The sequence below is a fragment of the Sciurus vulgaris genome, assembly GCF_902686455.1.
Source record: "Sciurus vulgaris genome assembly, chromosome: 17".
Classification (NCBI taxonomy): domain Eukaryota; kingdom Metazoa; phylum Chordata; class Mammalia; order Rodentia; family Sciuridae; genus Sciurus; species Sciurus vulgaris.
In genome coordinates this window covers 19243578-19270278 of record NC_136478.1, presented here as the reverse complement: position 1 = coordinate 19270278, position 26701 = coordinate 19243578, and the positions used below count along the sequence as shown (strand labels likewise).

At 49.7% G+C, this 26701-nt stretch overlaps 1 protein-coding gene across 2 annotated transcripts in view; it reads left to right on the top strand.

Annotated features, from left to right (window-relative positions):
* Positions 1-1068: 1068 nt before the first annotated feature.
* BEAN1 (brain expressed associated with NEDD4 1) overlaps positions 1069-26701 on the top strand; it is a 46806-nt gene continuing 21173 nt past the window's right edge. For both annotated transcript variants that reach the window (XM_079119310.1, XM_079119309.1), the window contains exons 1-2: positions 1069-1203; positions 10834-10940. In XM_079119310.1, the coding sequence (XP_078975436.1) occupies positions 10916-10940 (25 nt within the window). In that variant the 5' untranslated portion in view covers positions 1069-1203; positions 10834-10915. The remainder of the gene's footprint in view (positions 1204-10833; positions 10941-26701) is intronic.

Below are 26701 nucleotides of genomic sequence, written 5' to 3'. Positions count from 1 at the left end.
CACTCTATTCAGACCCCTGCAGCCCCACCCAGATGCTGCCCTTCCGGGGCTCCGAGGCAAGTAGAGATTTAAAAGAATTCCATCAGTAACTAAAAAGCACCCCAACATAGCAAGGGTGCAATAAATGGGGATAAGGAAGAAAAGGAGGCCTGGGGGATGGGCTGGGATTTGTCTAAGGCCCCAAAATAGGGCACCGGCAGAGCAGTTGCTGGAGGCTGTGGGGACAGGGTTGCATCTGCCAGGGCTGAACTTCCAGGGTTGACCTTCCAGGGCAGAGGGCATAAAGGGGGTGGGCCACGAAGGAAATGGGCCCGCTCCTCACTTTGAGTGGAGGCTTCGGCATGGCCTAGGTGACGCCCTGGCATCCCAGAACTCCCCTGCCAGCATCTGGGAACAGGATTCCCTCCCAGAGCCCCTCCCAATGGACCGGCCATGCTGTGTCCCTCCCACCCCCTCACCCCTCGATTCTGCCCTTTGCTCTTTGCCGGTAACTGGGTTTCCCTGCCAAGTGCCCAGCCTGTATCTGGCTGTGTTCTTCACTGGAGTATGGCTGGTCCACCCTTTCCTGCACGTGTCTGTATATCTGTCCTCTGTTCTCGTCTCTGTCTGTTGTCCCTTTCTCACGTCTGGCTGGCGCGCCGGCCTCCCTGCATCTCCCGGCCTCCCCGCCGCCCTGCCCCGCCTGCTGCTGTGTGGGTGTCGGGCTGGCTGTGCGCAGAGGGGCGCGGCTCGGCCCTCCCCCCTCCCCCGCGTCCCCCATCTCAGGAATGACCCGGACCGCGGCGCAGCGGTGCTGAGGCCCGCGAGCCGCGCCGCCGCCGAGGGGGACTCGAGCGGGTGACGGTGGCGTGGGCGGCGGCGCGGGGACGACGGGCGGCCGGGTGGGGCTGCGGCAGGGCAGGGCCGGGACCGGGTCCTGGGCAGCCGCCGCCGCCTCCTGGGCCGGGATCGCGGGCGGCGGGTCAGCTCCGCTCGGCCCGACCCCGTGTCGTCTGGCCCGCCCCGCCCCTGCGCACGGAGCAGGCCGAGGAGGAGCGGCGCGCCCCCCGCGACGCCGGAGCCGGAGCCGGAGCTGGAGCCCGAGCGCCGCGGCAGCCGAGTGGGAGCCGGAGCGGGAGCCGGAGCCAGAGCGGGAACCCGAGCTGGAGCCGAAGCTGGAGCCGGCACTGCGGCGCACGGAGCGCAGCGCGGCAGCCAAGCCGAGTAAGGGGCGTGGGGCCGGGGGCGGCGCTGGGAGGCGGGGAGGGGTCCCGGCCCGCGTCCCCTGCGCTCCGCCGCGGCACCGGCGAACGCACACACCCGGGGGCGCACCGCGCGGAGCCTCTGCTCGCCAGGCGGGCGGATGCGCGGTCCGGAGCGGAACCGCAGCGCGCTCGGAACGGAGTGGGATCCCGGGACTCCTGCGGACCCCCGCCCCGTCTTCCGCGCCCCGGGACAGGCCGACCGGACTGGCGCGGAGGCTGCCCCTGAGCACGCTTCCGGGCGGCGGGGAAGGGGAGGTCTCCCTGCCCGACTCGAGTCCCGGACGAGCATCTACCCGGTGGGGGCTTCCCAAGGCGGTCTCCCCAACCCCATGTCCTCGGTTTGGGGGATCCCTGAGCAAACCACCTAAGAAGAGAAAACTAGGGCACACTCTTGGCGAGAGTAGGAAAGGAAGTAGGTTTCGCTGAGTTTGAGCTTGAACCCTCCTCCCACTCCCTTGAGCCGGGAAGTTTGACCCTCCGACGGGCGGGTCACCCGGGCCATGCCCCTGCTTTGGTGCCTGGTGCTCCGGCCTATCTTAGCACAGATGGTGGAAGAGGGAGCTTCCTCCAGCGCACCTTCTCCCCTTCGGGGGCAGACTTTACTGTGCGCCGCAAGAGGGACCCGAGTCTGAGACCCAGGAGGCGGATCCGCTGGCTGCGCAGTGCTGAGCTGCACAGCCACCTCTCTCCGGTGGCCTTCCTAAATCGGGTAGTGCCCACCCCACCCCCAGCTGAGTCGCGCGCGGCCCTTCCTTTCTCTCCTTGGTGTTCTGTGGTCAGGGAGCTGGCTGGGCAGTGAGGATCCAGGGCTGCCCTTCTGGTCTTCTAAGATGGCAACGTGGATGGCCAGGTCCAGGATGGGAAGAGGAGAGCACAAGTTACAGGTGTGAGAAGCAGGGGCTCCAAGGGCTTGGCGTGGATAGCAGTCTTCGTCTTGATCCACATAGTCCTGGGGCACCTGCCAGGAGGATGCTCCTCTGCACCCTCTCCTCAAACATCCCGCCTGGAACCAGTGAATTCACCATCCTGTGCCTCAATTTCCTCCTCTGAAAAGTAGGCGGGATTCTATTATGAGCAGGATGTTTAAGGGCTTTGGAACCAAAAGGAAGTCTTGGTGACTTGCTAGCTGTATGACCTTAGGTGAGACACTTAACCTCTCTGAGCCTCAGTTTCCCCACCTGAAATTTGGGAAAGGTGAATTGGGAGGATTCAATAAGATGATTTTCCTGGGATCCCTGGCACACAGCTAGTACCCAACTGCATTTGACTACAGGTGTCATTCTATGAGGTGTCCAGCACCAGTAGATGCTGAGGCAAAGTGAATTGCCCTCAAGTGATAGCCCCCCTCCCTGCTTTTGAATCCCCTGAGGTTTATTGGCATCTTATTGCAAAGCAAAACTTTCTCCCTAGGCCCACACTTTCTTAGGCACTCCCTTAGTGCTCTCTGCCCAACCCAGGTCTCCCCTTCCTGCCTACCATCCCATCTCCAGGTTGGAAAAGGCTCACCTGACTCTAAGAGGTACTTTTCCCTCCTTGTCCTAGGCTGATGTCTGCTTCCATTCAGAGAGACCCCACATATTTCTCACATTCTGTATAAGGGAGTTTACACACCTCCCCCCACTCCAGGATTAGGGGCACAGGGAAGATTGCTTTCCCTAGGGGAGCTGTCTGGCTGTCAGGTAGCTTTTGCATCTGGCACTGATAATGATTCAGACAGCAGCAGGAAGTAACAGGATCAGGGCAGGGAGACTTCCAGGAGGGTTGAGGGGTGCTGGCCTTGACTGTGATGTGCACCTCCAGTTGACTAGCTCATGAGACTCCCAGAAATGATGAACCTTAGGAAAGAAATGGACCCAGGGACTGAATAACAGGTTAGTATTCGGAGTGGGATGCGCCCCAGGAAGGGATCTGCCCCAATCTTGCAAGTGGTACCCCTGACCCCAAAGCCGGGGTCCTTGGGGTGACACAGATGGTATAGGTCATCATTGTGTAGGCATTGATGTAAAGAAAATAGAGGTTCAGTTTATGGACACTCATGTTGGTCCCTGGCCACCTATGCAGCTGCCCAGAACCGGGGTGAGTGATTTCAGGTTAGGAAACATGCTCACATGCCACCAGGAAGGGACCTGGTGAGGCCAGCTGAGTGGCTGCCTCCCCAGGACTCCTATTGCCCAGACTGCCCCACTCCTGTTCTTCCTCTGTGGCCCACCCCCTTCCCCATTAGGGTGTCACATCTCTGCATCTTCCATAATCCTCACTCATCTTCCCAAAGGAGTTAATCAGAAGCTAATTAGGTTCATGTCTACTGGTGCACACAGTATTTGGAACACAGCTGATAGGGAATGTGATAGGGATGGGGTGTGATTGTCTCTGGAAAGAGTCCGCTGGACGCCCTGAGAGGACCATTACCTGAAGCTCTTGCCCTGGAATTGCCTAGAGCACAGGGTGAGGGGCAGGAAGCAAAAATCTGCTCAGCCTCCTAAAGGAGAAACTGAGACCAGGAGGGCTTCCGGACCCCCTCTGCAGGTGATGGCAAGGTAGAGGTGTGGACTGTCTGGGTAACAGCATGTGATTCTGGGTAGTGACTTAACTTTTCAGAGCCTTGGTGCCATCTTGAAATCGAGACTGACTTCCACACCTCCCAGGATAACTGTGAGGACTGAAGAATTAATGCGTTGGAAGCATTAGGAATGTCCAGTGGCCCTCTGCCAGTGGCCCTGCCCTGTCTCCATTGTGAAAACGCATCGCACACACTGTTTCCTAAATGTAAACATTTACTCTTTGAATTCTGACAACAGTTCTTTGAGGCAGGGCGGGTAGGGAAGGGAGTCCGCAGGAATCCCGGGATCCTGTTGTTCCCTTCTGTCAGTGAGAACCCTGAGGCTTGGAAAGGTTCAGGGCCACCTAGCTTTAGCTAGGTACAGAATACTCACACTTCACTGTGACTCATCATAATTTCATACAAGTCCTTAAAATTGAAAAGTAATACGTGTAACATAGAGGACACGTCGTTAGTCACGGAGATGATTCCTTGATGGAGATCTTTAATGGTTTTATATCTGAGAACTGAAAAAGAAAATATTCATTGTCCATGGACTATAGAATTTTTAGAGACACCATTTTTTTATTCAAACAATAATCAAATTGATTTGATCAAATTGATTTAAAGAAAAATCTCTGATCCTTGCCTACCCCCTTCTCTCCATTTTTCTCCATAGCACTCAACTCCCCTAATACGTATATATCTTATTCATTTATTTATTGTCTTCTTTTGCCAATATCACGTGAGCTCTGCAAGGGCAGGGACCTCTGATCATCTTGTTCATTATGATGTCCCTAGAGCCTAGGATGGTAGTTAGCATTGTGCTTTGCAAAATTATAAAGTGTCTTATAAACATAACGTCTGTTATTGTTATTATTTTTGCCAAGTGTATAGATTGATTGAAAACAAAACATTTACAGTTCGTGGAAGAAACTGTTCTCTCCAACCTTTGGCAAATATGACTTGTTCAAGCACTGGGGGTAATTTAATGAAATTTTAAAATGATGCAGACTATTTTTCTAATATTTTAACAAAAGTGCTTATCAGTAAATTTGAAGTCAAGTTAACTTTAAAAACCTCTTCAATAACGAATAAGTTCCAAGGTAATTAAATTAGCTTTACATTTTTCAATGAGTTAACTATCACTGACTTAATCACTTCATTACCTTTACTCCGTTAGCACAAAAGTTTTTATCCCAAATCTTCATTTTAATGATCTTTTAGACTATAAAAGGAATTTGTGTTCACTATAGAAATTGGGACTATCATAAAAATATAAAGAACATAAAATGCTCCTTAATCTCACCACTGCCCAGAAAGCACAGTGACTGTGAATATTATATTCTATTTCCTTTCTAATCTTTTGCTATGTATGAATATATTCTCTAAGGATTTTTATTTCACAAAATAAGGATCATGCTGTATGTGCAGTTCTATAACCTGTTTTTTTTTTTTTTTTTAATATCCTGGGATTTTTTTTCCTTTTAGAATTATACCAAAAGTCTTTATGTTATTAAAAATCTTGAAAAACATGATTTCATGACTATATAATATTCCATTATAAGTGGGTACCATCATTTGCTCAGTCTGCCCTCTCTTATTGGTGGGCCACATTGAGGATCCCTCTCTTATTTCAGTGCTATAAACTCTTATGTATGTCTCTGAGTGTTTATGAGCCCTGAGTTAGGTTTCTCTAAACCCTTATGTCAGGACCTATTTCTAACTTGCAGTTGGGCAGGTTTATGGTATATATAGGAAATCAAGCCTTCTGTTTGGGCCACAGTGATGGTAGGAAATTGGGTGGCAGTTGATCCTACAGAGGTCTACTCCAGCTAAATGAAAGCAACATGGAGACCCAGTAACCTCCAGGCATATCTTTACCAATCCAGTGGGAAACAGTTGTGGCCAGATGGTGCATGGAAATGGAAGACCTCCTTGTTGCCGAAGGTCTCGCACACCTGGATCACTTCTCTAACATCAGGACCAAGTTACCCACTGACAAACCTCAGTGCCTCCTGCCCACCTCTGGGCTGCTCTTCCCCCCCTCTTTTTGTACCCTGCTCCTGAATTCACTCATTCCTGCTTTCAGTCATAGAACAAGCATTGCATGATTTGTCCACACTTTCCAGGGAATGTTCTTCTAATATTAGGAAAGAATATAAAGAGCTTCCTATGACAGGAGAAAGGATCCCACTGCTTGGGGACCTGGCCAGCAGCCCCAGGAGCTAGCCCCTGCCTGGGTGCAGTGGACGCAGTTCTTTCAAAATTAGTGTGTCTGATCAAAGCCTCTGGAATTTCTGACGTCCTTCTGGCCCTGGGTAATCACATGCCCTCCCACAGGCCCATGGAACTCTAGTCAGATGACATCATTCATTCACTCAGCAAATAGTTACCAAGCACTCCCTGTGTGCCAGGCACAGTGCTAGGTGCCAGGGATGCAGTGTTTTGTGGGCCGTCTAGACCTGCAATCTCCATCTCTTCCATCTCCACCATCCACCAGTCACAGAATGGCCCTCCCCCTCCCCCTTTCCCTGGAATCCATGGGTCCCTCAAGCCCACCCAGCACTCTCCTGCACAGGGCCTTTGCACTTCCTGCTCCCTCCACCTGGAATCTCTCCCCCTCCAGGTATCTACCCCTCCGGCTGGCTGGCTGACTTCCTCTGGTCTCTGCTGACCTGTCACCCTCCCACCAAGGCCTTCCTCAGCCCCTATATCTAAGTGCATTTCCCACCTACACTTCCTTCCCCTGCCGCCATCTAACAAGCTTCACCACTGCCATGGTGTCTCCACTTGTAGCAGGAAAACTCTGTGAGGACCGGGACCACCACTCTGTCCCCAGCACTCAAAACCTGGTCCCAGGGACCTCAGCCCTCCGCCTCCTGTCATCCCATCCCTCTGCCCCGCCTGCCAGGCTTCCCTGCCTCCTGCTGCCCATACCGGGTGCAGCCCCCCACCCCCGGGCACAGGGGTCTTTCCTGTCTACAGTCCTCCAGGAGCCCTGTGGGGTGACAGTTCACCACAAAAGGGCTCACTGGGCCCTTTATTCTTCTGCAGCTCAGTGTCGTCCTCTGTAACACGGGGATTTCTTTTGAGGACCTGGTGAGCCGACAGCAGCCAGCAGATGCCGTGCACACAGGGGGACATCACAGGGCCTTGTTCCTGGGCCCAGCCACTCCCACAGCCCTTCCCCATCTGCCCATTGCCCCTGGCATGAGGCTGGCAGTTCCCGGGCCCTCGCCAGACCCAGGGTTCTTCCCTTAACCACACGTTCCAAGCCCAAGCCCAGGTGTCCCCAGAGGGCCCAGAGTAGAAGCATTTCAGGAGTGGGGTCGTGAAGGAGAGCGCAGATGACGGGGACTTGCCACACACCATTCAGCCACTTCAAAGCCTGGAGTGCCTCCCGCCCACCCTCATGTTCCCAGCCAGACAATCCAGTCTGAGATGAGTCACCGGCAGGAACAAGCCTGATCCTGCGCTCAGAGAGAGGCAGATGGGGGGCAGTGACCTCGCGTGGGGCCCACACTCTGCCCCGGCAGCTGGGGTGGACCCCACTCCTGCGCATGCCAGCAGACTTCATTCTCAGCCCGTCTGTGCCAGACGTGTCCACTCTGCTCATCAGTGTAACCTCATGACAGCTCTGGTCACACACAGGAGTCCAGGGTGGGCACTTGCTCACGAGGACACTCCACATCCTGCCCCTTTGTCTGGAGGACTCCAGCTAAGCTCCACCTGAGCAGAGGGTCTGAGGCCACTGGGAAATGGCTTTTCTTTTGGGTCATGATGAAATCCTCAAGTGGAGGACAGGGGAGGGGGAAGTGGGGTTGAAAGTCCAGCCTCTGCTGTAGGATCCACAAAGCCCCGCTGTTCCCAAGGGCTCCACTGGCCCCTTTACAGGAACCTGGTGAACAGTTCAGGGGACGCAAGCCAGGTAGGTTCCGGGAAATCGCAATCAGAGGGATTGTGCCTCGTGATGGTCCAGGGAACAGTAGCCCTGGCTGTGGTGGGCATTGCTGTCACCAGGGGTGACAAGGTATCTGGGGAGAATCTCAGCTCTTTACAAGGGCATCCTCCTCGGCCACTGAGCATCATAGGAAAGCAGGCCCAACACACAATCTGTGCCTTCACATCAGGCCAGGGTTGGCTTGTTCCAGCATTTCCAAGTGCTTTTGAAAGCTCCCTCAATGCCAGCCCTAAGCTAGTTTGCAGAGGCGACCCTGACCCTCCATGTCCCTGAGGGGCTGCTTATTTAGAATGCTTTAGGACTCAGTTGGCTTACAAAGATGTCCGGGTGCTGCAGAAGTATAACCAGTGTGACAGTTCTGTCTCCGGCAGGCAAGAGAGAGCCCTTGATCTGGGTGTTGACAGCTGTGTAGGAGTTTGCCAGGTAGAGGGGAAGGATCGGCATACCTGGAGAAGGAAGAGCCTGGAAATATGAGATGCCCATTGTGTCCAGAAAGCAGGCCAGCCAGAGCCCCGGGGGCAACAGGTCTCTGTGGGGGGTCCCTGGCATTAAGTAAGTGGCCCTGAGGGTGACAGTCTCTCCACACTTAGCTCTTCCTCCATCTCTTTACTGTGACCCTGTGCAGGTTACCCCCCTGAGCCTCAGTTGTTTCAGCTATAAAGTGGAAATGATATTCCCCACCCCAAAAGGTCTGTTGCAATGACATTGATGACATTACCTGGCATGTGTGTTTGATTCATGTGAGCCACACTTGAAGGCCCACCTGCCCAGAAAGCCTCCACATATGGGGATGTGAACTTGAACAGTGGCCAAACCAGCTGGCCTCTTGCCAGTCTCGTGAGCCACTTAAGGTGTGGATATTGTCCTCCAAACACCCAAACTGACCATAGAAAATTATATGTGAGAGTCCTGCCCTTGCTTACACCTTCCCATTCCCCCAAGGAGTCTGGGCCTTCATCTGAGTCACAGGGCACAGGGAAAAGAAAGGGGGATTCTCTGGGAGAAGCAGAAGTCTGAGCACGACCCCTTTAGGAGAGGATGTCCCTTCATAGCAGGGGGCCCCCATGGGCAGCTCTAGAGGAGGGACATTCAGCCTGCGTTTCTTAAGCACCTATCCTATACCCATTCACTGGAGAGATCGGGAGCACCCAGTGCTGTGGAGGTTGTGATAAGAAATCTTCCCACAGGCATGGCGAATCATGGAGTTCTCAGCAAGGGAGTGACATGATCCACTTTGCCTTTAAGAGAGATCTCTCTGGAAGCAGCCGGGGAGATGAACTGTCAGCCCACTTAGGTCCCCCTCCCTAGACACACGTGTGTACATGCACATGCAGCCACAGTGCACAAGGCCACACCCACAATTGTGAATACAGACACAAAAGTCTGTATTTTTAGGAAGCGAGGCTTGCAGGCCCCAGGATTCTTCTTGAACCTTCTGGTGTGAGATCACAGTTCCCCAAGCAGTCATCCCTACCAGCCTGGGGAGATCACCTCCTACCCTCCCTTCCCCAGGTCAGAAACCCCTGGGTTTCTATGGAGACCGAGGGCGGGTGTCAGGCCAGCCCACGGTTCACACTAGGGAGCTGGAGCAGAGTCAGGAGAGGCTGCAAGGAGCCAATTGGAGCGTGGGGTCCCAGGTCAGCTGCCTCCCCACCCCCAGCACCTCCAAGAGCAGAAAGGACATCAGACCAGGGCTTTCCACACAGACCCCCAGAAGCAAGTCACCAGCACTGTTGCTGCTTTACCTATGAGGACCTGAGGCTCAGAGAGGTGAAATGTTTTACCCAAAGTCACACTGCCAGGAAGTGGCTGAGTTGGATCTAACTTCTGAGCAAATTCCCCAAAGATAGCTCCTCCCTGGTTTATTTGTTAAATAGAAAAATCAATTAGTCAATGCCATTTGGTCAATGGGCTCCATCAAAACATGGGGCCGGTGGAGGGGAAATATATATATATAATAAAGGGGTCCCTAAGGGAGACAAGGTGGGAAGTTCTGGACCTGCTTCTTACAGAAAAGTTCTGTCCACGATGATGTCATCCCCAGGTTCAGGGACGTTGGTGGCTTCGGGAGACCTGGAGGGGACAGGTTATTCCCCCCTGGTCTTCTGGCTGCCAGTTTCCCCTGTGGGAACCTGCTGAACACAGCATCCCAAAGGTGCCGTTTGGTTTCTGCAAGCCAAGCAAAAGTAAGTCCCAGAAAATGAGGAAAGCCTGGGAAACAAGAATCCGGTCTCCCTCCTGTTCCCGTAGGCAGGTGTCCTTTGGGCACCTACCAGGAGAGACTGAACCAGTTGAGGTCTTCAGCAGCATTGGGAAGATGGGTTACTTCTGGAAAATGTTTCCTCCATTGTAAATAAGTGTTCAAGCGACGTGGAGCTACCTGGTTGTCCTAGACATCTAAACATCAAACTGAGTTTACATCGGGGCGGGGAAACAGGAGGGAAGAGGCCTTTACCTTCCAGAGGCCTTTCTTTCTGAATCAGTAGTTTAATATATTAGGTGCCTTCTAAAGGACTTTGCTGGCTGACTCTGGGCTTTGGAGCCAAAGAGACCTAGACTCTAGTCTTGGCATGTAGTTGGAGGCTGTGTGATCTTAGGCAAGCTATATGGCCTCTCTGAGCCTCAACTTCCTTATTTATAAAAAGAGGAAGAAAAGAGGATCCTTCTCTTAAAGTTATGATGGTAATAATAACAATATGATTTGAGCTGGGTATCAGAAACCACCTTTCCAAAACCAGCTGTGAGACCTTGCAGTAGCCCCTCACCCTCTCCAGGTCTTCTTTCCTACTGAGGGCACGGGGCTGGTGTTTGTAGATTCTTCCACTTCAACTTGTGCTGCCATGACCCACCGGCAATGTCCAGTGGGATCCCCCACGTCCATGAGACAGGAGCCCCACAGCATTTCCCACTCCAGGGCCTGTCCAAGAGAAATATCCCCACTCCACCACTGGACCCCAGCACCCACTTGCCCACCACACCCCCATACTCTGTAGCTCAGGGGTCCCAGGCAGCACCTGAGTGCCCGTCTGCAGGGGTGGCGTGTGCAGTGTGGGCGCCCCATCACCTGCCTGTTTGTGTCTCCGCAGGTGAGTGGAGGGGCCTTCCCTGCCAGAAGTCAGAGCTGTGCCCGTGGTCAGGCTGGCTCCGCTGTTCTGCTCCAAGGATTACATGTCCTTCAAACGCCCCTGCCCCTGTAAGTCTCCTCCCCAGCATCCTCCCGCCCCTCGGGGCCCAGAGACGACAGAGCTTGGAGTTGGGGTCACAGAGACTGGCCCTAGGACATTTGGCCAAAGAATTGCAGGGGTCTGACCAGGGGCTAATGTGGCAGATGGGTGGGGGAAGGGGAACGGAGACCCCTGACTTCCTCCTTCAAAACTGAAAATTCTATTTTGGCCCATTCTCCTGGGTCAGCCCTTCCCAAAATGTGGATTGGAGTCCTATTAATGGGATCACAAACGCATGAGCGCGTGCACACACACACACACACACACACACACACACACACACACACACCCCAAATACGTGTGGGAAGCGCTGCTGGAGACATGCTAAGCACGCCTGTTGATGCAGGCTTTTTCAGAGCCTTCCACATGTTCTGAGCTCCCGTGGGAAACAGTCTGCACACTTCCCAAACTGCAGTGCTGCCAGGACTGTTTCCCGGGATTGGGGCTCCACAGGACACAGGCCCCGAGGCTGACCGTCCTGAGGAACTCCATCCCGGGACCCCACAGGAGGCCTCTCAATACTGAATCCAGCAGATGCATTTGCCCCTCAGCGTCTTCTCATGGCTCCCTGGTGCTCAGAGTCCAGGTGACATTCAGCCAAGTGAATCCTGGGATCCCAGACTCAGCACAGCTCTGCCCCAGTCCCCATCAGCTCCGCTTTAAAGACTGGCGCCAACCCTGCACCTCCATGGCGCCACCTGCTTCTCCTGTTATCTCCTCTGTGCCCCTCCTAATTTGGGGGGACATTCATAGGGCCCAGCTCTTCTCCTTGATAAGCCAGGACTGTGAGTCTGGGTGAGATTGGGGAACCCCACCCCAGCCCCAGCTGTCACATACCCACTCCTGGTCCTAGGCATCTGGTTGACACCTCGCCCCTCACCTAGTTCTGTTTAGATTTCTAACACTTGTTACATGTCGTGAGTCATTGGGTGGCGGCATCTCTTCAAGAAAGTCTAAGTATTTGTTAAATCACAGAGTCTGCTGTTCCAGGAGACAGGGGAGACTGGCAGATCCAATCTCAGTGGGACCCTCATCTGCAGGAGTAATAAACCAGCTGGGGTGGTCATTGTCCAAAGAGTATGTGCCGCTGGCTGCTGGCTACTGTGGGTGCTCAAGGGGGGTACGGGTTAAGAGCTGCTGAGATTATTTCTGGGGGTTAGTACATGCTCAATCCATTGTTATTGTTATCACTACTGCTGTGGCATAATCAGGAAATGAAAGCCAAGTCCCAAGGTGACAAAGCTGCTGTTCAGTGGCATCTCAGAGACCAGAGACACCTGCCCTGCAGTGGGCTGCAATGTTCTTGCCCCTCCCTGCTGGTGAGAGCAGCTGGGTATAGAGAAGGCTGAGGGATGCCAAGTGTGGAGGGCTTGATCCCAGGCCCTCAGGAGCCTGGTCATCTGTACTAATAGGGGCCATCAGTGCAGAACAGCTCTGCCCATCTACCTCCTGAGGACCAATATTCTGGGCCATTCAGAAGAAGTACCTGCACATCCCTGAATCCCCTGTCTCCCAGCCCTCAACTCTGGCAGGCCTAAGGGCCTGGCATGCAGTAGGCATTCAATATATGTGTGTTGAATGAATAAATGTTTAACCAAACACTTGGACAAGTTGGTTCAGCTGAGGAGCTGTACATCTTGAATCTACCCCCAGGCTATTTGGGCTGCACAGCCCTCATCGCTGAGACGAAGAGGTCCCCCAAACCCACTAGCTTCCAGGAGCCGCCTCACCTCACAATGTCCAGTCCTGCTCCTTCCCCTTTCTCCTAACTCATCTAAGAAGCCTCCCCCTATCCTCTCAGCACTCCCGATCTGCTTCCTGCTGGAGTCGACACCCAGGGCCAGCCCCCATCAACTTCTGCATTGCCAAGTCTATTCCGTAGTTCCTGGTCTCGGTTGCACCTGACCTGTTGCTGCTTCGGCTTTCCTGTCATTTCTTCTTTGGGTTCCCTGACTTGGAGGCCTTCTGGTTTCTTCCAGCTGTTCTGACCCTCTGGCCCCCACCCGTGGTCTCTTTGGCAGTGGAGGAGGGGATCTTCCTGCAGGACCCAGGGTGCTGGCCCAGGGCTCCAGCCCAGCCCCCGCCCTGCTCTCTGCTCTCGCAGACCTCACTCTACCTCCAGCTGCAGTCACTGTCACTTTCCAGGTTCTGCGCACCCCGGTGTCTCCTGGGCTTCCCTTTCCTTCCTCTGCCTTCTCCTGCCTGTGTCCCCTGAGCAACCCCACTGTCTCCTCAGATCTAACCTGTCCCAAATGGAACCCTTAGTCTTCCCCTCAAAGCCAGCTTCGCTTGATTTTGCTCTTTGGATTTGGGCACCACCACCCACCCAGGCCCTTAAGGCCAGAAATCTAGGTGACCCTCAGTCCCCCTCTTGTGCATATACCCACCAGGGTCAGCTCAAGGGAACCCTCTAGTTTCACATGGGGTCCACAGATCATTATCTGACTTCAGCCCTATCTTGGCCCCCTCTTCAGATCCATCTAGAAATTCTCATTTATTAACCAACCTGTATGCTTGCTCACCTGTTTGTGTTGCCAGTAGGAGAGAAGCATCCAGAAAGCAGGGATCATGCCTGTGTTCCCCAGCTCAACCCTAGCACTGTGCTCAGTGCCCAACAGGTAGCGGGTACTCGGCAAATGTCCATTGAACAGCTGAACAAGGGACTGAGTGGAGATGAAGAAGGCCTTCGCATATAGGTTCTGGAAGGGACACGGGAGCACATGCCCCCCACCGCTGAAAATACCAGGCTCAGAAACTCTCAGGAAGAAACCCAGAGGTCCCAGGAGGGACCATGACAGGGCCACACATTCTTCCTTTTTAACACCTGCTTTCCAGGTCCAGAGCTGCCCTGTGCATTTAAAACAGAGAACTGCTGTCACTTGTCACTTTCCTGGCTTACTAAATGATCTTGCCAGGTGGTGGGAAGCTACTGAAGCCCATAGAAACTGGAAAACTTAGGGGAGGAGCTGGCTTGTTCCTGTTTGGTTTCTCCACTCTTAACCCCTGCCAGTTTAGAAGAGCAACCAGACAAGTCCCCAGAAGAAAAAAAATAAGACCAAAATTTCTCCCCAAGGAGGCAGAGCTCACGAGGTCTGGAGAGACTGATTGGGGTCATGTCTGCCAGGTGCGCGGGGGAGGGTGGTAGAGTGAGCAGTGCCATCCCACCTAAGGGCACGGATCTGCCAATCCCTGCAGACACAGGGGAGGTGGGATTAACCCATTGGCCTGGGAGTTGGGCAGGCAGTAGGCCAGCCAGGCTGGGCCCTGCACACACCAGCCCCACCTCCATCTCACCCCCAGGCATTTCAGTTCCCCTCTGCCCCTTGAGAGACACCTCCGACAGCCCACCATGTCCCCGCACTGGGCAGATGAGAAGACTGAGGCAGAGGGAGAAGGCAAGAACAAGAAAGCAGGAGGCAGGGGAGCCCTGGCCCGGGAAGCCCCCAGGCTTTTTGGCCAGGTGACTGTGAGAAGGCAGTCAGGTCCCCTGCCTGCAAGTTCCAGCTTCTTGAGCCACTTTCCAACCTTCAGAGACCTGCCTCGAGCCCTGAGTGCAGGGAAGCATCAGCCTGGCTCCTCAGGAAAGCTGGAGGTGGAGGGACCTTCTCCATCTGGCCCCACAGGGCAGGGCAGCCCAGGACCCCCAGGGGACCTAGGCTCCAAGAACAGATGCTTCACAACCTCTTCATCACCCTGCAGATGGCAGCTCTGTGGGACTCCCCATGAAGTGGGGACAGCATGCCTCCTGCTGGTCTCCAGGGACAGATCTGGGGAAGGAGGAGCTTTGGGTTTCCAGGGGAGACTCAGCCTGGAGCAAAGCAAAATGAAGAAGGGGAAGGTGGCGTTCCATGACCTATGGAGAAGTCAAGCAGGCTTGACTCTGCGGAGCTCATGGTGGCTTCTCACGGGCTGGGAGGAATTGCCTGGCCAGGCCCCTGGGTGCCTTGGGTCTCCCTCAGTCATTGTTAATGGAGTGAACAATTCTTGGGATCCGGCACAGCCTGGCACTAATCCTTACCCTCCTTACCCACTGTGAGATCTGGAGCAATCTATTTCACTTCTAGAAACCTCAATTGGCTGATCTATAAAATGGATACAGTAATACCACCCATGTGGTTTGATGCTCACATTTGGCATGTCGGGAGAGTCCAGACTTTGTGTCAGGCTCTGAAAAGGTGCTCAAGAAACTTGAAAGTCTTTTCCTATTGGCCAACTTCTCTCTATATGCCTTAGGATTATGTAAGTCCTTAATGACTGATAGGGGAAAATAGAGGAGTGGGGTCTCTGGAGATGAATTTGGGGCTTGGACCACATATTAGTCAGCTTTCTGTCACTGTGACAACATACCCAAGGTAATCAACTTACAAGGAGGAAAGGTTTATTTTGATTCATGGTTTCAGAGGTTTCAGTTCACAGTTACTTGACCCATTGCTTTGGGCCTATGGTGAGGCAGAACATCATGGCAAAGAATTGTGGCAAGGGCAGCCTGTCCTCCTCATGGCAACCCAGGAAGTGTAAGAGGAAGCAGCTAGGATCTCAGTATCCTTTTCAAGGGCACATCCTCAGTGACCTAACTTCCTCCCACTAGGCTCAACCTCTTAAAGGTTCCACCACCTCCCAATAGTGCCCTGGCCTGGAGACCAAACCTTCAATCCGAGAGCCTTTGGGATATTCAGGATCCAAACTATAGCAGACCAGATGCTACTGTTTTCTGCTCTGCTCATGGTAACAGTTACCTCTAGAGAGACTCAGCTATCAATAGAAGGAAGAACTTGAGGGCCAGAAGGAAAAATGATAGAACTCCAAAATTTCCCACTTTTGTGCCCAGAGCAGACATCACTAATCAATTGCAGCATTCTTTCCTATGAGCCTGGAAGCAACTTCAGATTCTCTCTACACACATGCAGGGACTATCCAAAGATCATCAGCCTGTGTAATGAAACCCTTGTCCATCCTTTGTCGAGGTCTGACTTTGAAGTAGGCAAAGGGATAGAGGAGTGAATTTGGCTAGTTATTTGTCCATGAGCCTCAAATTTTTCATCTGTAAAATGGGAGTTGATAAGAGTACCTATCTCTGGGGGTTGCTGAGAGCTATTGTAAGGTGAAGGACTTACAGGTCTTGTGATCTGTACTTGATGGGACCTCCTTGCTTCCTTGAAGAAGCTATACAAGTGAGGGGTCAGCATGCCCATTCCTTGCATGAGGAAACTGAGACTCAGGGAGACAAAGAAATTAGACTAGGTGACACAGCTAGTAAGCAGCAGGGCCCTGAGCTAGTCTGTCTAGGGCTCGAATTTAGCTGAACCACAAAAGGGTGGAGTCCAGTCTGCATCTCCACCTGCATGCCCTGCAGCAGAAGCTCCCTCCTCAGTGGTCTCTGGTCCAGCACAAAATCGGGTTGTAACAAGTGCCCAACATCTGATGGGACTTAGTGTTAATTGCACAATCTTGTCATATTAGAGTTTCTGGCAGGAGGCTTTTCGCCTCAGCCCAGTGCCTAATAAAGTAGTAACACTGTGGTAGGTCCCAGCTCTAGCAGGCTGCTCCCAGCTGGCAAGGTTCTTGCATTTCACTGTCCCCTGGAAGCAACCCTTTCCCCTCTGTCCACCATTTCCTAAGGAAGGGCTTCCTGAACTCTCGGTCAGAGCTTCCTTTGTTCTCTGGGTTTAGACTGCCCTCAGGCCAGTCCTTCCCTTCCTGTGAGTCTTAGGCCACTCGGCTCCTCCTTCCAGGACAAAAGTGAGTCATACCTGCAGGTCAGCGCACATCAGTCTCCATGGCTTGTAGAGGGACTTGGAGGCGGCAGGTGGGGCAGCCTGTGGCAGGAGACCTTCTGCCTGTAGGCAGATCCCCTTCACAGTCCCTGCCCTGTTCACAGGGCAGGAGGAGATTGGAGCGGAGGAGAACAAGGAAAGTGGAAGGCAAGCTGACCACCTGTGGAGTTGCGGTCGTCTGTGGGTCTGTCTGGAATGTGGGCCTGAGGACACTGATAATCCATGCTTTTTCACAAAGAGCCTGGCGGAGTGTGACAGCACGGGCTCTGGAGCACACAGACTTGAGTGCGAATCCCGTCCGTCTTTACACTCTGCCTGACTTCCCTGAACTTGGTTTCCCCAGATGTGAACCTGGGGTAGCCTGATTTTTTGAGGTTTACAGTAGACATTGCTTTACAGCAGGACGTGGGGGCTCAGATACTGTGGGCCCAATGCATGGCACTGTGGGAGCATTGCAGCCCCCAGGGAGAGGCACATGGTGACCACCTGGCCTGAGCCAGGGTCTCCGCCTAGTTATCTGCAGTGCAGCTTCATCATGGCTGCTGTCATAAATGGCGGATGGTCATCGCTGGTATCGGGCTCCTTCCGCCATTTATTCATCAGTCAACAAATATTTTTTTGAGTATTTGCCATGGGCTGGTAGCTTTCTAGGTGCTGGGGTCACAGCGTTGAGCAGAAAGCATCCTGGCACTCAGGGAGCTGAGTTAGACAGAGACACACAAATGAGTATGTGTGTGTCAAAGGTGAACAGAGATGTGAACCAAAGCAATGAGCGGTGACAGGAAGGGGCCTGGGTCCTAAGAAGGTGACACTGGAGAAGCGACTGGAGGGAAAGAGGAAGCCATGCAGGCACCTGAAGAGAAGGAGAGGGAAAGTTCCAGAGCCCAACAAGGCTCAGATGACAGAGAGCCTTGGAGGTCACAGTAGGGCTTCAGCTTTTGCTTCTGGGTAATCGCTGGCAGGTTTAGAGATGAGAAGGGTCTTTCACTGTGCTTGTGGCGGAAGAGGCTGTAGGGGAACCAAGGGGAAGACGGGGGGAAGACGGAGGGGGCCAGTGAGGAGGCCAGAAGTCACCTAGCTGGTGATGATGGTGCCTGGAGCCAGGGCACTGATGACGGAGGCGTTTCAGCTGAAGCTGAAACTGTTTGGCTTTTCAAATTCATTGGATCTGGAGTGGATTCCAAGAAGGGGAGGAGTCCACAATGTCAGCGTTTGGGGACCTGAGCACATGGAAGGAATGAGCTTCTATTTGCTGAGCAAGGAAAGATTCTGGGCAGGTGTGGCAGGGGACTGAGCGGGATGGAAGGCTTTGACACACTAGCTCTAAGATGCTTTGTGGACATCGGGGTGGAGACGCAGGCAGACAATCAGACACAGGAGCCTAGAGTTCAAGGACAAGCCTGGAGCCAGAGATGTCAATTGGGGGTTGTCAGTACCTGGACGCTTCCCCCTACTGTGAGGCTCAATGAGGTCGCCCAGGAGCAAGTGTGGGAATAAGGCTGAAGAGGGCCTGGGGTTGTGGGGGGCACGATGATTTCCACGTCTAGAAATCTTGCCAAGGAAAGCCAGTGGTCCCCAGAGTTGTCATCCATGGTATCTTGAAGCCAGGTGCCCTGTGTACTACAGGGGCTCTTTCTCCAAACAGGAATGAGCAAGGTCACGGCTGTTCCTCTGCCCAGGGTGCCCCTGGATTAGCTACCCCGGCGTTCCTCAGCTCTGCCTACACCTGGCACCATGCCTGGGTGGTTGGAGAGGCTGGTTGTACTCTGTGATGTCACCACAGAAGTGTGCGGCCAGCATGCCTCAGAGACAAGAGGGGGAGACCAGGAGAGAGAAGTCGCATGCCCAGGGACCCACTGCCAGGAGCAGACAGGATCCGGGAGCAGGAGTGCTGGTACAGGCCCTGGGCACACCCCATGCTGGACCCTCAGGAGTCTAGCACATTGCTGCCTCCCGGGCTTCTCTCTGTCTGCTTATCTTTGCATTTGAAACAGTAAGTCCCCTGGGAAGCCCCAAACCAAAAGCTTCTTAGGGGCTATTCCCTGTGTCCACCTGAACCCACCTCACCCCCATGTCTGGAGGCACCTCCCTCTGCAGCCAAGTTCTTGCTAGGGAGACAAATTCTCCAGCTTTCCTCTGCTCAGACCTTAAAACCCCTGGATAGAACTTGTCTCCCTGCCGGAATAAGGCTAAGAACCGGCGTGGGAGTGGATGTACCCTAATACAGTGACAACAGCAGGGACTCAAAGGCCTAGCTCCAGAAACCATTACAGCGACCTCTACTTTTCTTCTGTAAAATGGGATAATTAGATCCTGTTTCCAATGTGCTCTGAAAATTGGTGAACTCAGTGTTGACTGTATCCTTTCTCCTCTGGTGTCTCAATCCCACCATGCGAGCTACAGAATTACATTCAGAGACCCCCACAGGGTCTTCCCAAGACTGTTCCAAGTGGAGAACACTTCTCTCTCCCTTCCCAGCCAGCCCCAGCTTGGCGTGCTGGCCTCAGAAGCTGGCCGGGTGCCAACTAGTCCAGTACCCGTCATGAGCAAGTGTGGGGGAAATTCAGATGAGCACATTCTACATGCTCCAGAGAGGGATCTGAACTTCAGTAACAGCTAATTTCCCAAGCTAATTTTTCAGGAAAGCAAAGGTTGTCATGACCGTCCCCACTCCCTGCAGCCTCCCCTGTGAGGCCCAGGACAGTCAGAACAGCCCACTTCCTCAGCTGCGGCGCCCCCAGTCCTTTGCCCAACGACTAGAGGGAAAACTGAGGGATTCCTTCTCTAGGGAGATTCTGTTTGTTTTAAGTCAAAATACCAACTCACAAAGCCAGCTGTTACATGTGTAGGTTTTCATGAGTCAGTGGTTAAATGATTGGTAGCTTGACTCCTCCTGTGGTGGGGATATTTACACCATGGAAATTGGCATACAGCACAAATCAGGGACCCTTCCTTCCTGCCTACTTTTTTCTTCCTTCTTCTTTCCTCCCCGCTTCCTTCCTTCCTTTGTTTTTTCTCTCTCCCCTTCTTTGAAAGCTGCTTTACCAGCACACCACTAACTATAACACACACACACACAGGTACAAATCATCAGTTCGCGGTGGAATGAATTCTCACACACTGAACACACACTCGCATCAAGAAATGCATTGTTCCCTGCACCCAGAACTCCCCAGGGACTTTCCCAGCCACTACCCATGCCAAGGGCAACTGTTATCTTGATTTCCATCATCATAAATTAATTTGCCTATTTTTTATATGAAATAATGAATGTTCTCTTTTGTGTCTGAGTTCTTTTGCGCAACTGTAGGTTGTAAACTTCACCCATGTTGTTGGGTGTGATTACAGACCATGGATTCTTGCCACTATAGAGCATTCCTTCATGGGAATATAGTCCAATTAGCTCATCCATTCTACTTTAATGGGCCTCTGAGTAGTCTTTAGTTTGGGGCAATGAATGAATAATAGTGCTGTGAACAATCTAGTACAGCACTGTCCAATAGAACTTTCTGTGATAATGAAAATGTTCTATATCTTCATTGTCCAGTATAATAGCCACTAGCCACATGTAGCTATCGAGCACTTGAAATCCGGCTAGTACAACCAAAGAAGTTAATTTTTGATTGAGTTAAATTAATTCAAATTTAAGTAGCTATGTGTGGCTCACTGGTATCATATTAGAAAGCACAATTCTAGCACATAGTAAACACGTGGACGTCTTTCTGTTGGAAAATGCATTAAGCGAGGGAGTGGGATTTTTGGATTAGAGAGTTTGGTTTTGATAGAGCTCAACAGTGTTCCAAAGTGGCTATACCAGTTCACCTTCTCACTAGCAATGTATGAAAGTTCTAATTACTCTATAACCTAACACTTGGTATTATCTGAGTTTGGTTTTGGTTTTGGTTTTTGGTTTATTTGTTTCATTATAATCATTCTAGTAGGGAGTCAAGCTAGCACATGTGGTTTTAATTTGAACTTTGATACTTAATATAGCACCTTGGGCATCTCTTTTGTTAAGAAATTGCTCAAATTGCCCATTTTTCTAATGAGCCTTTTGTTATTGATTTCTAGGGACTCTTTATATATTATCATTATGAATCCTCTGTTGGATATGTTATTGTGAAAAATCTTCTCCCTCTCTGTGGATTGCCTTTTGATTCTCATCATAGTATCTTTGGATTAATGGACATTCTTAATTTTTCATATATAAAGTATTTATTGATTTTGGTATAAGTATAATTATGTATAACTTCAATATTTATAGAAAATAAAATTATACAGAGCATAGTATTATGGAATACCCTCTTGTACCTTGTAGGAGCAGAGGATCTTATTGCTGTAATTCAGAGAATAAAATTTTACAAAATGGAAGCCACATTGGGCACATGTGGAGTTGGACAACAACCTTATTAAAGACTTTTTGTATATTGTTCCTGAAACTTCAGGGTTTATTTCAAATAAAATTTAATGGATTGGGTCAGGGTTGTAGCTCAGTGGTGGAGCACTTGCCTTGCATTCATGGGGCACTGGGTTTGATCCTCAGCACCACATAAATAAATAAAATAATGATATTGTGTCCATCTTACAACTAAAAAAAATTTTTTAATTAAAAGATCACTCATGAAATAATTGAATCTTTAAAAAAAAACTCACATTTTTCTTAAAGATAAAAAGCTCCAATACTTGAAAATATCAACAGCAATCTGAATAGTTTCAGGACTTCATAATACTTGGGTCATTATACATACACAGGATGTCCCCAACACTGTGCACAGTGAGAATAGTGGCATTGTGGCATTGCTCCCATATTATTCTTGTGAGGGAATGGGATGATCAATTATACCCGCGGTACTAACGCGCCAGCTTGTCTACCAAGCGTAAAATTCAATTATCTAAAACAACATGACTATCAAATGCCCAGACACTATGCAATTTATAGCCAAATTTGTGTATTAGAAACCTGTGGCATGTTCTTTAAGTTCTTTCAAAATATAAATTACACTGAGCATTAAGTAAAAACCCTGGATTAAACACTGTAAGCACAAGACAGGCTGAAATTCAGTGTCTGGGTTAACAAATGTTTATCATTTCAGTATCAGTTTTTGCTCAGTCTCAGCACTTCCAATGTTTCTCCTGCTGTGGGGTTTCTTTTTCAGTACATAAGAATGGAAGGCCCAGAGCTAGGAGTGCAGCTCAATGATAGAGTGCTTGCCTAGCATGCAGGAGGCTGCAGGTTCAATTACCAGCACAACCAAAAAAATAAATAAATAAAAATAAAGGAGGAGAGGGGTGGGAGGAGGAGGAGGAGAAGGCCCAGCTCTACACAGTTACCTTATTCTAAGAACCAGGGAATGCTGCCAGGTGTGGTGGCACACACCTGTAATCCCAGTGACTCGGGAGGCTGAGGCAGGAGGTTCGAAGCTAGCCTCAGCAACTTAGTAAGGGCCCTAAGTAACTTGGTGAGACTCTGTCTCAAAATAAAAAATAAAAAGGCTGGCGATGTGACCCGTTGGTTAAGCAGCCCTGAGTTCAATCCACATTATACACACACACACACACACACACACACACACACACACACAGAGAGAACCAGGGAACGGCAAGCTAATGGAACATGCAGGAGAACAAGGTGCACTGAGCATCTTCCCTCATGACCTTGGCCTCAACAGCCTCTGACATAGTCCAGAGGGCAAAACATCAAAAAAAAAAAAAAAAAAGAACCGAATGAAGATCTGTGTTTAAGTTTCATTCTGTAACCAAGGGCTATATACTTGAACTGCAAAGATCTTTGCAAGATGGAACATACTCGAGTGACAGTGCTACAGAAACCCAGGTGATCAGAGGTGCCAAAGGCACTGATCACGAGAGCCGTCACCAAAGACAGTCTGGGTAAATAGCGCACGTTTTCCTGGGAGCTGCTGCTGACATCTGCATATTCCACACGGAAAAGGAATCCCGAGGGGCGGTTTTTTTTTGTTTGTTTTGTTTTGTTTTTTACTAATTTTACTTATTTGAAGAAAAGCTGCTTTAGGTCCTCTCACTGAACATAAGGCCTAGGTTTCAAACTGGTCCTCCCGTATCATCGCAGATCCAGTTATGCTCTGCTAATACTGTTTGACATCCAGCTGCTGTAATCGATGGTGCGACTTGTCTCTTGTGTATCCAGCAAAGAACGAGCCTACTAGAGGGAAAAGCTAATAGTGAAGAATGGGATAATTCCATGAAGAGGGAAGAAGGACCTTTTTGTGTCTGGGGATCTATGAACTCGTTCCAGGCACCTGGGCAGAGAAATTCCTCCATGTGAAGCATTCTCCAGGGTCCTGGGGCAGGTTCCAAATGGTGAATGTATTTAGAAAAACTTCTTTCAAAAGCCTGCTCTCCCCAGTGATGGCCTTGGCCCTGTTCTCCTCTTAGTCCCTGGAAAGCCCTTCAGCACCCATCCCCCTTCCCCAGCCAACTTGCAGCCCAAAATCCCACCAAAGTTCTTTATTTCTGTAAAGCCCAATTTATTCATCCCCCCATGGTTAATACTTATTATACCCTGTTTAAGGAAACTAAGATCATGAAGATGTTCTTTGACCTTTTCTACTTTAAACTTTATTGTTTTTGACTTTCACATTTAAATCTATATTTAGGGAATATCCTTAAGACTGTTTTTATAGATTTATTTTGGTACTAGAGATTGGACCCAGACAGGCTTTACCACTGAGCCATGCCTCCAGCTCTTTTTACTTTTTTATTTTGAGACAGGTTCTTGCTAAATTTCTTGGGGCCTCGCTCAGTTGCTGAGGCTGGCCTTGAACTTACAATCCTCCTGCCTCAGCCTCCTGAGTCACTGGGATTACAGGCATGCACCACTGCACCAGGCAAAATCTCATCAGCTTTAACATGTTCCAGAATCATAACCCACAGGGCCCTGCCTCCTGTAGGCCTCTAGCTCCAGGTCAGGTGGCTTAGTCAGTAGTGGTGAGAGCTGTAATTCCACCCCCAGCCATAAAGACATAAAGGAACTAGCAAAAGTAGGTAGACAGTGTGGTATCTTTCTATTGTGATTACGCAGTCTAATCCCAGTTGTGATCAGAGGGCATTTGATGTTATGATTTCAGTCTTTAAATTTATTGCTATTTGTTTTATGGCCCATACATCCTGGAGAATGTCCTCAGCGCTCTTGGAAAGAATGTGGAATCTTCAGTCCATAGAGTGTTCTGGAAGTCAGTGAGGTTGCTCCGTGATGGAGTTCGAGTCTTATGAATCCTTGTTGAATTTCTGTCTAGTTGTCCTGTCTCCTCTTGAGACTGGGACACTGAAATCATAGTATAATTGAATCGTCTTTTTCTTCGAATTCTAACAATTTTCACTTCATGTTTTGGGGGCTCCTTGTTTGGTACATACACATTTATAGTTGTTGTATCTTCCCCATATATTGACCCTTTTTTCAAAATGAAATGTCTTTGTCGCCAATAATATTTCTGGTCTGAAGTTCTGTTTTGTCTGATGTCAGTGTAATTACGACAGCTGGTTTCATGGGGTTTCTCCTTCCGTCCTTTCATTGTGTCTCTGAACCTGAGTGTGTGTCTTGTAACTAGCTTACAGTTGGGTCTTGCTTTTTTATTCACTCTGACAATCTCTGCTTTTTCCATGAGGTTATTAAGCCAGTGACATCTTTTGTTGTTGTTGTTGTTGTTGTTCCAATTAATTCCACATGACAGTAGAATGCATTTTGACTCTTTATACACAAATCATACACAACTTTTCATTTGTCTGGTTGTACACAATGTAGAGTCACACCATTCATGCAATCATACATGTACATAGGGTAATAATGTCTGTCTCATTCCACCATCTTTCCCATCCCCATACCCCCTCTCCTTCCCTCATTTCCTCCTTCCTAATCTGAAGTTCTTCCATTCTTCCCTTGCTCCCCCTCTCCATTATGGAGGAAATATTAGAGAAAATATTTGGCCTTTGGTTTTTGGGGATTGGCTTATTTTGCTTAGCATGATATTGTCCAGCTCCATTCATTTAATGCCATAATTTCATTCTTCTTTAAGGCTGAGCAATATTCCATTGTGTATATGTACCACAGTTTCTTTATCCATTCATCTATTGAAGGACACCTAGATTGTTTCCACAATTTAGCTATAGTGAATTGAGCTGCTATAAATATTGATGTGGCTGCGTCACTGTGGTATGCTTATTTTAAGTCCTTTGGGTAGAGACTGAGAAGTGGGATAGCTGGGTCAAATGGTGGTTCCATTCCAAGTTTTCTGAGGAATCTCCATACTGCTTTCCAGAGTGGCTGCACCAATTTGCAGTCCCACCAGCAATGTGTGAGTGTGCCTTTTTCCCCACATCTTTGCCAACACTCATTGTTGCTTGTATTCTTGATAATTGCCATTCTGCCAATCACATCTTTTTTAAAACATGAATTTATTTAATTAAAATATAAATGATGGATACAGTTAGAGAGACACAGCCATTTTTCTGCTTGTTTACTTTTTGTTTCCGGTCTTTTTTCTTTTTATCTTGTTCCTCCTTTATAAGCATACTTAATGTACTATTTTGATTCATCTGGTATTTCTTTTTACTATTTTTTTAAATTGATCAGCAGTTGCTAGTGGTCACTAATGGTCACATCTTACCTTATCACAATCCAGCTCGGAACAATATCAAGTCAAATCCAATAAAATCTAGGAACTTTGCTCCAGATACTTCTCTTTTTCCTCCTTATCCATTTTTGTGCTTTTATCAGCACATTTATTATTTCTATGTATGATATGAACCCAACCAAGTGGCATTAGAATTACTGTTCATCAGATCCTGCGTCTTTTAAAGAAGTGAAGAGAAGACGTGAGAAAGAACATTGGTGGAACCTTTTGTTGACAAATGTACTTGTCATATCCAGAACCCGACATTTCTTCTGGTGGGTTCAAGCTAACATGGAGTGACCTTTCTTTGTGGCCCAGTCTTTCTTAGAAGGGAGGGCTGCTAACCACACAATCCCTGTCTCTTTTTCTTTTTTTCTTTTTTTCTTTTTTTTTTTTTTTTGATCTGGAAACGTCTTCACCTTCAACGTCTAAGGTGCATTTTGCTCACGTGGTGTTCTGGTTTGATGGTTTCCTCCCCAGGGTCCCCCGCTGCCTCCTGCTCTCCCCGATTAAAAGTTAGCCCCCATCGGCAACAGGTTGTTTCTCTTGTTGCTTTCATGATTTTCCTTTGTCTTGGTCTTTCCGTCATTTGATTGACATGTTGAGATCCGTGTTTCTACTTGGGATGCACTGAGTTCCTTGTTTATGCAGGGTTGTTTGTCAAATTTAGGAAATTTGTCCATTCATTATTTTTGCCTAGTATTTTTTTCTATGCCTTTATTTCTCTCATTCTGGGACTCCTACTGTCCTTATTTTGCTAGGCTCAGTGTTATTACAGAAGTTTCTGAGACCGTTCATTTTTTTCCTCTTCAATCTTTTTTCGTCTGTTTTCTCTCATTGGATTGCTTCCTATTGATTTATTTTAAAGTTCAGATCTGCAGATGAGTCCCTCTAATGACTTTTTACTCCAGACATTACTTTTCAACTCAGTATTTCCTTTCGGTCCTCTGTTGTTATGAGATCAGCATCTCTACCTTGTAGGACATTGTCATGCTTTCCTCCAGTTCTTCAACATGACTTTCTTTAGTTACTTGAACATATTTATAACAGCTGCTTTAAAGTCTTTGTCTGTTGGATCCAACATCTGGAAACACTCAGAGACAGCTTCTACTGACCAGCTCTTTGATGTTTTTTCTGAATATGAATATGAATCACACTTCCTCATTTCTTTGTCTTGTAATTCTTGTTGAGTATTGGACATTTTAGATAATATATTGTAGTCAATGGAGATTTGAACTTTTTAACCCCTCCAGAGTTTTTGTCGTTTTTCCATTTGTTTAGTGACTGGCCTAACTAAATCTGTTAAAG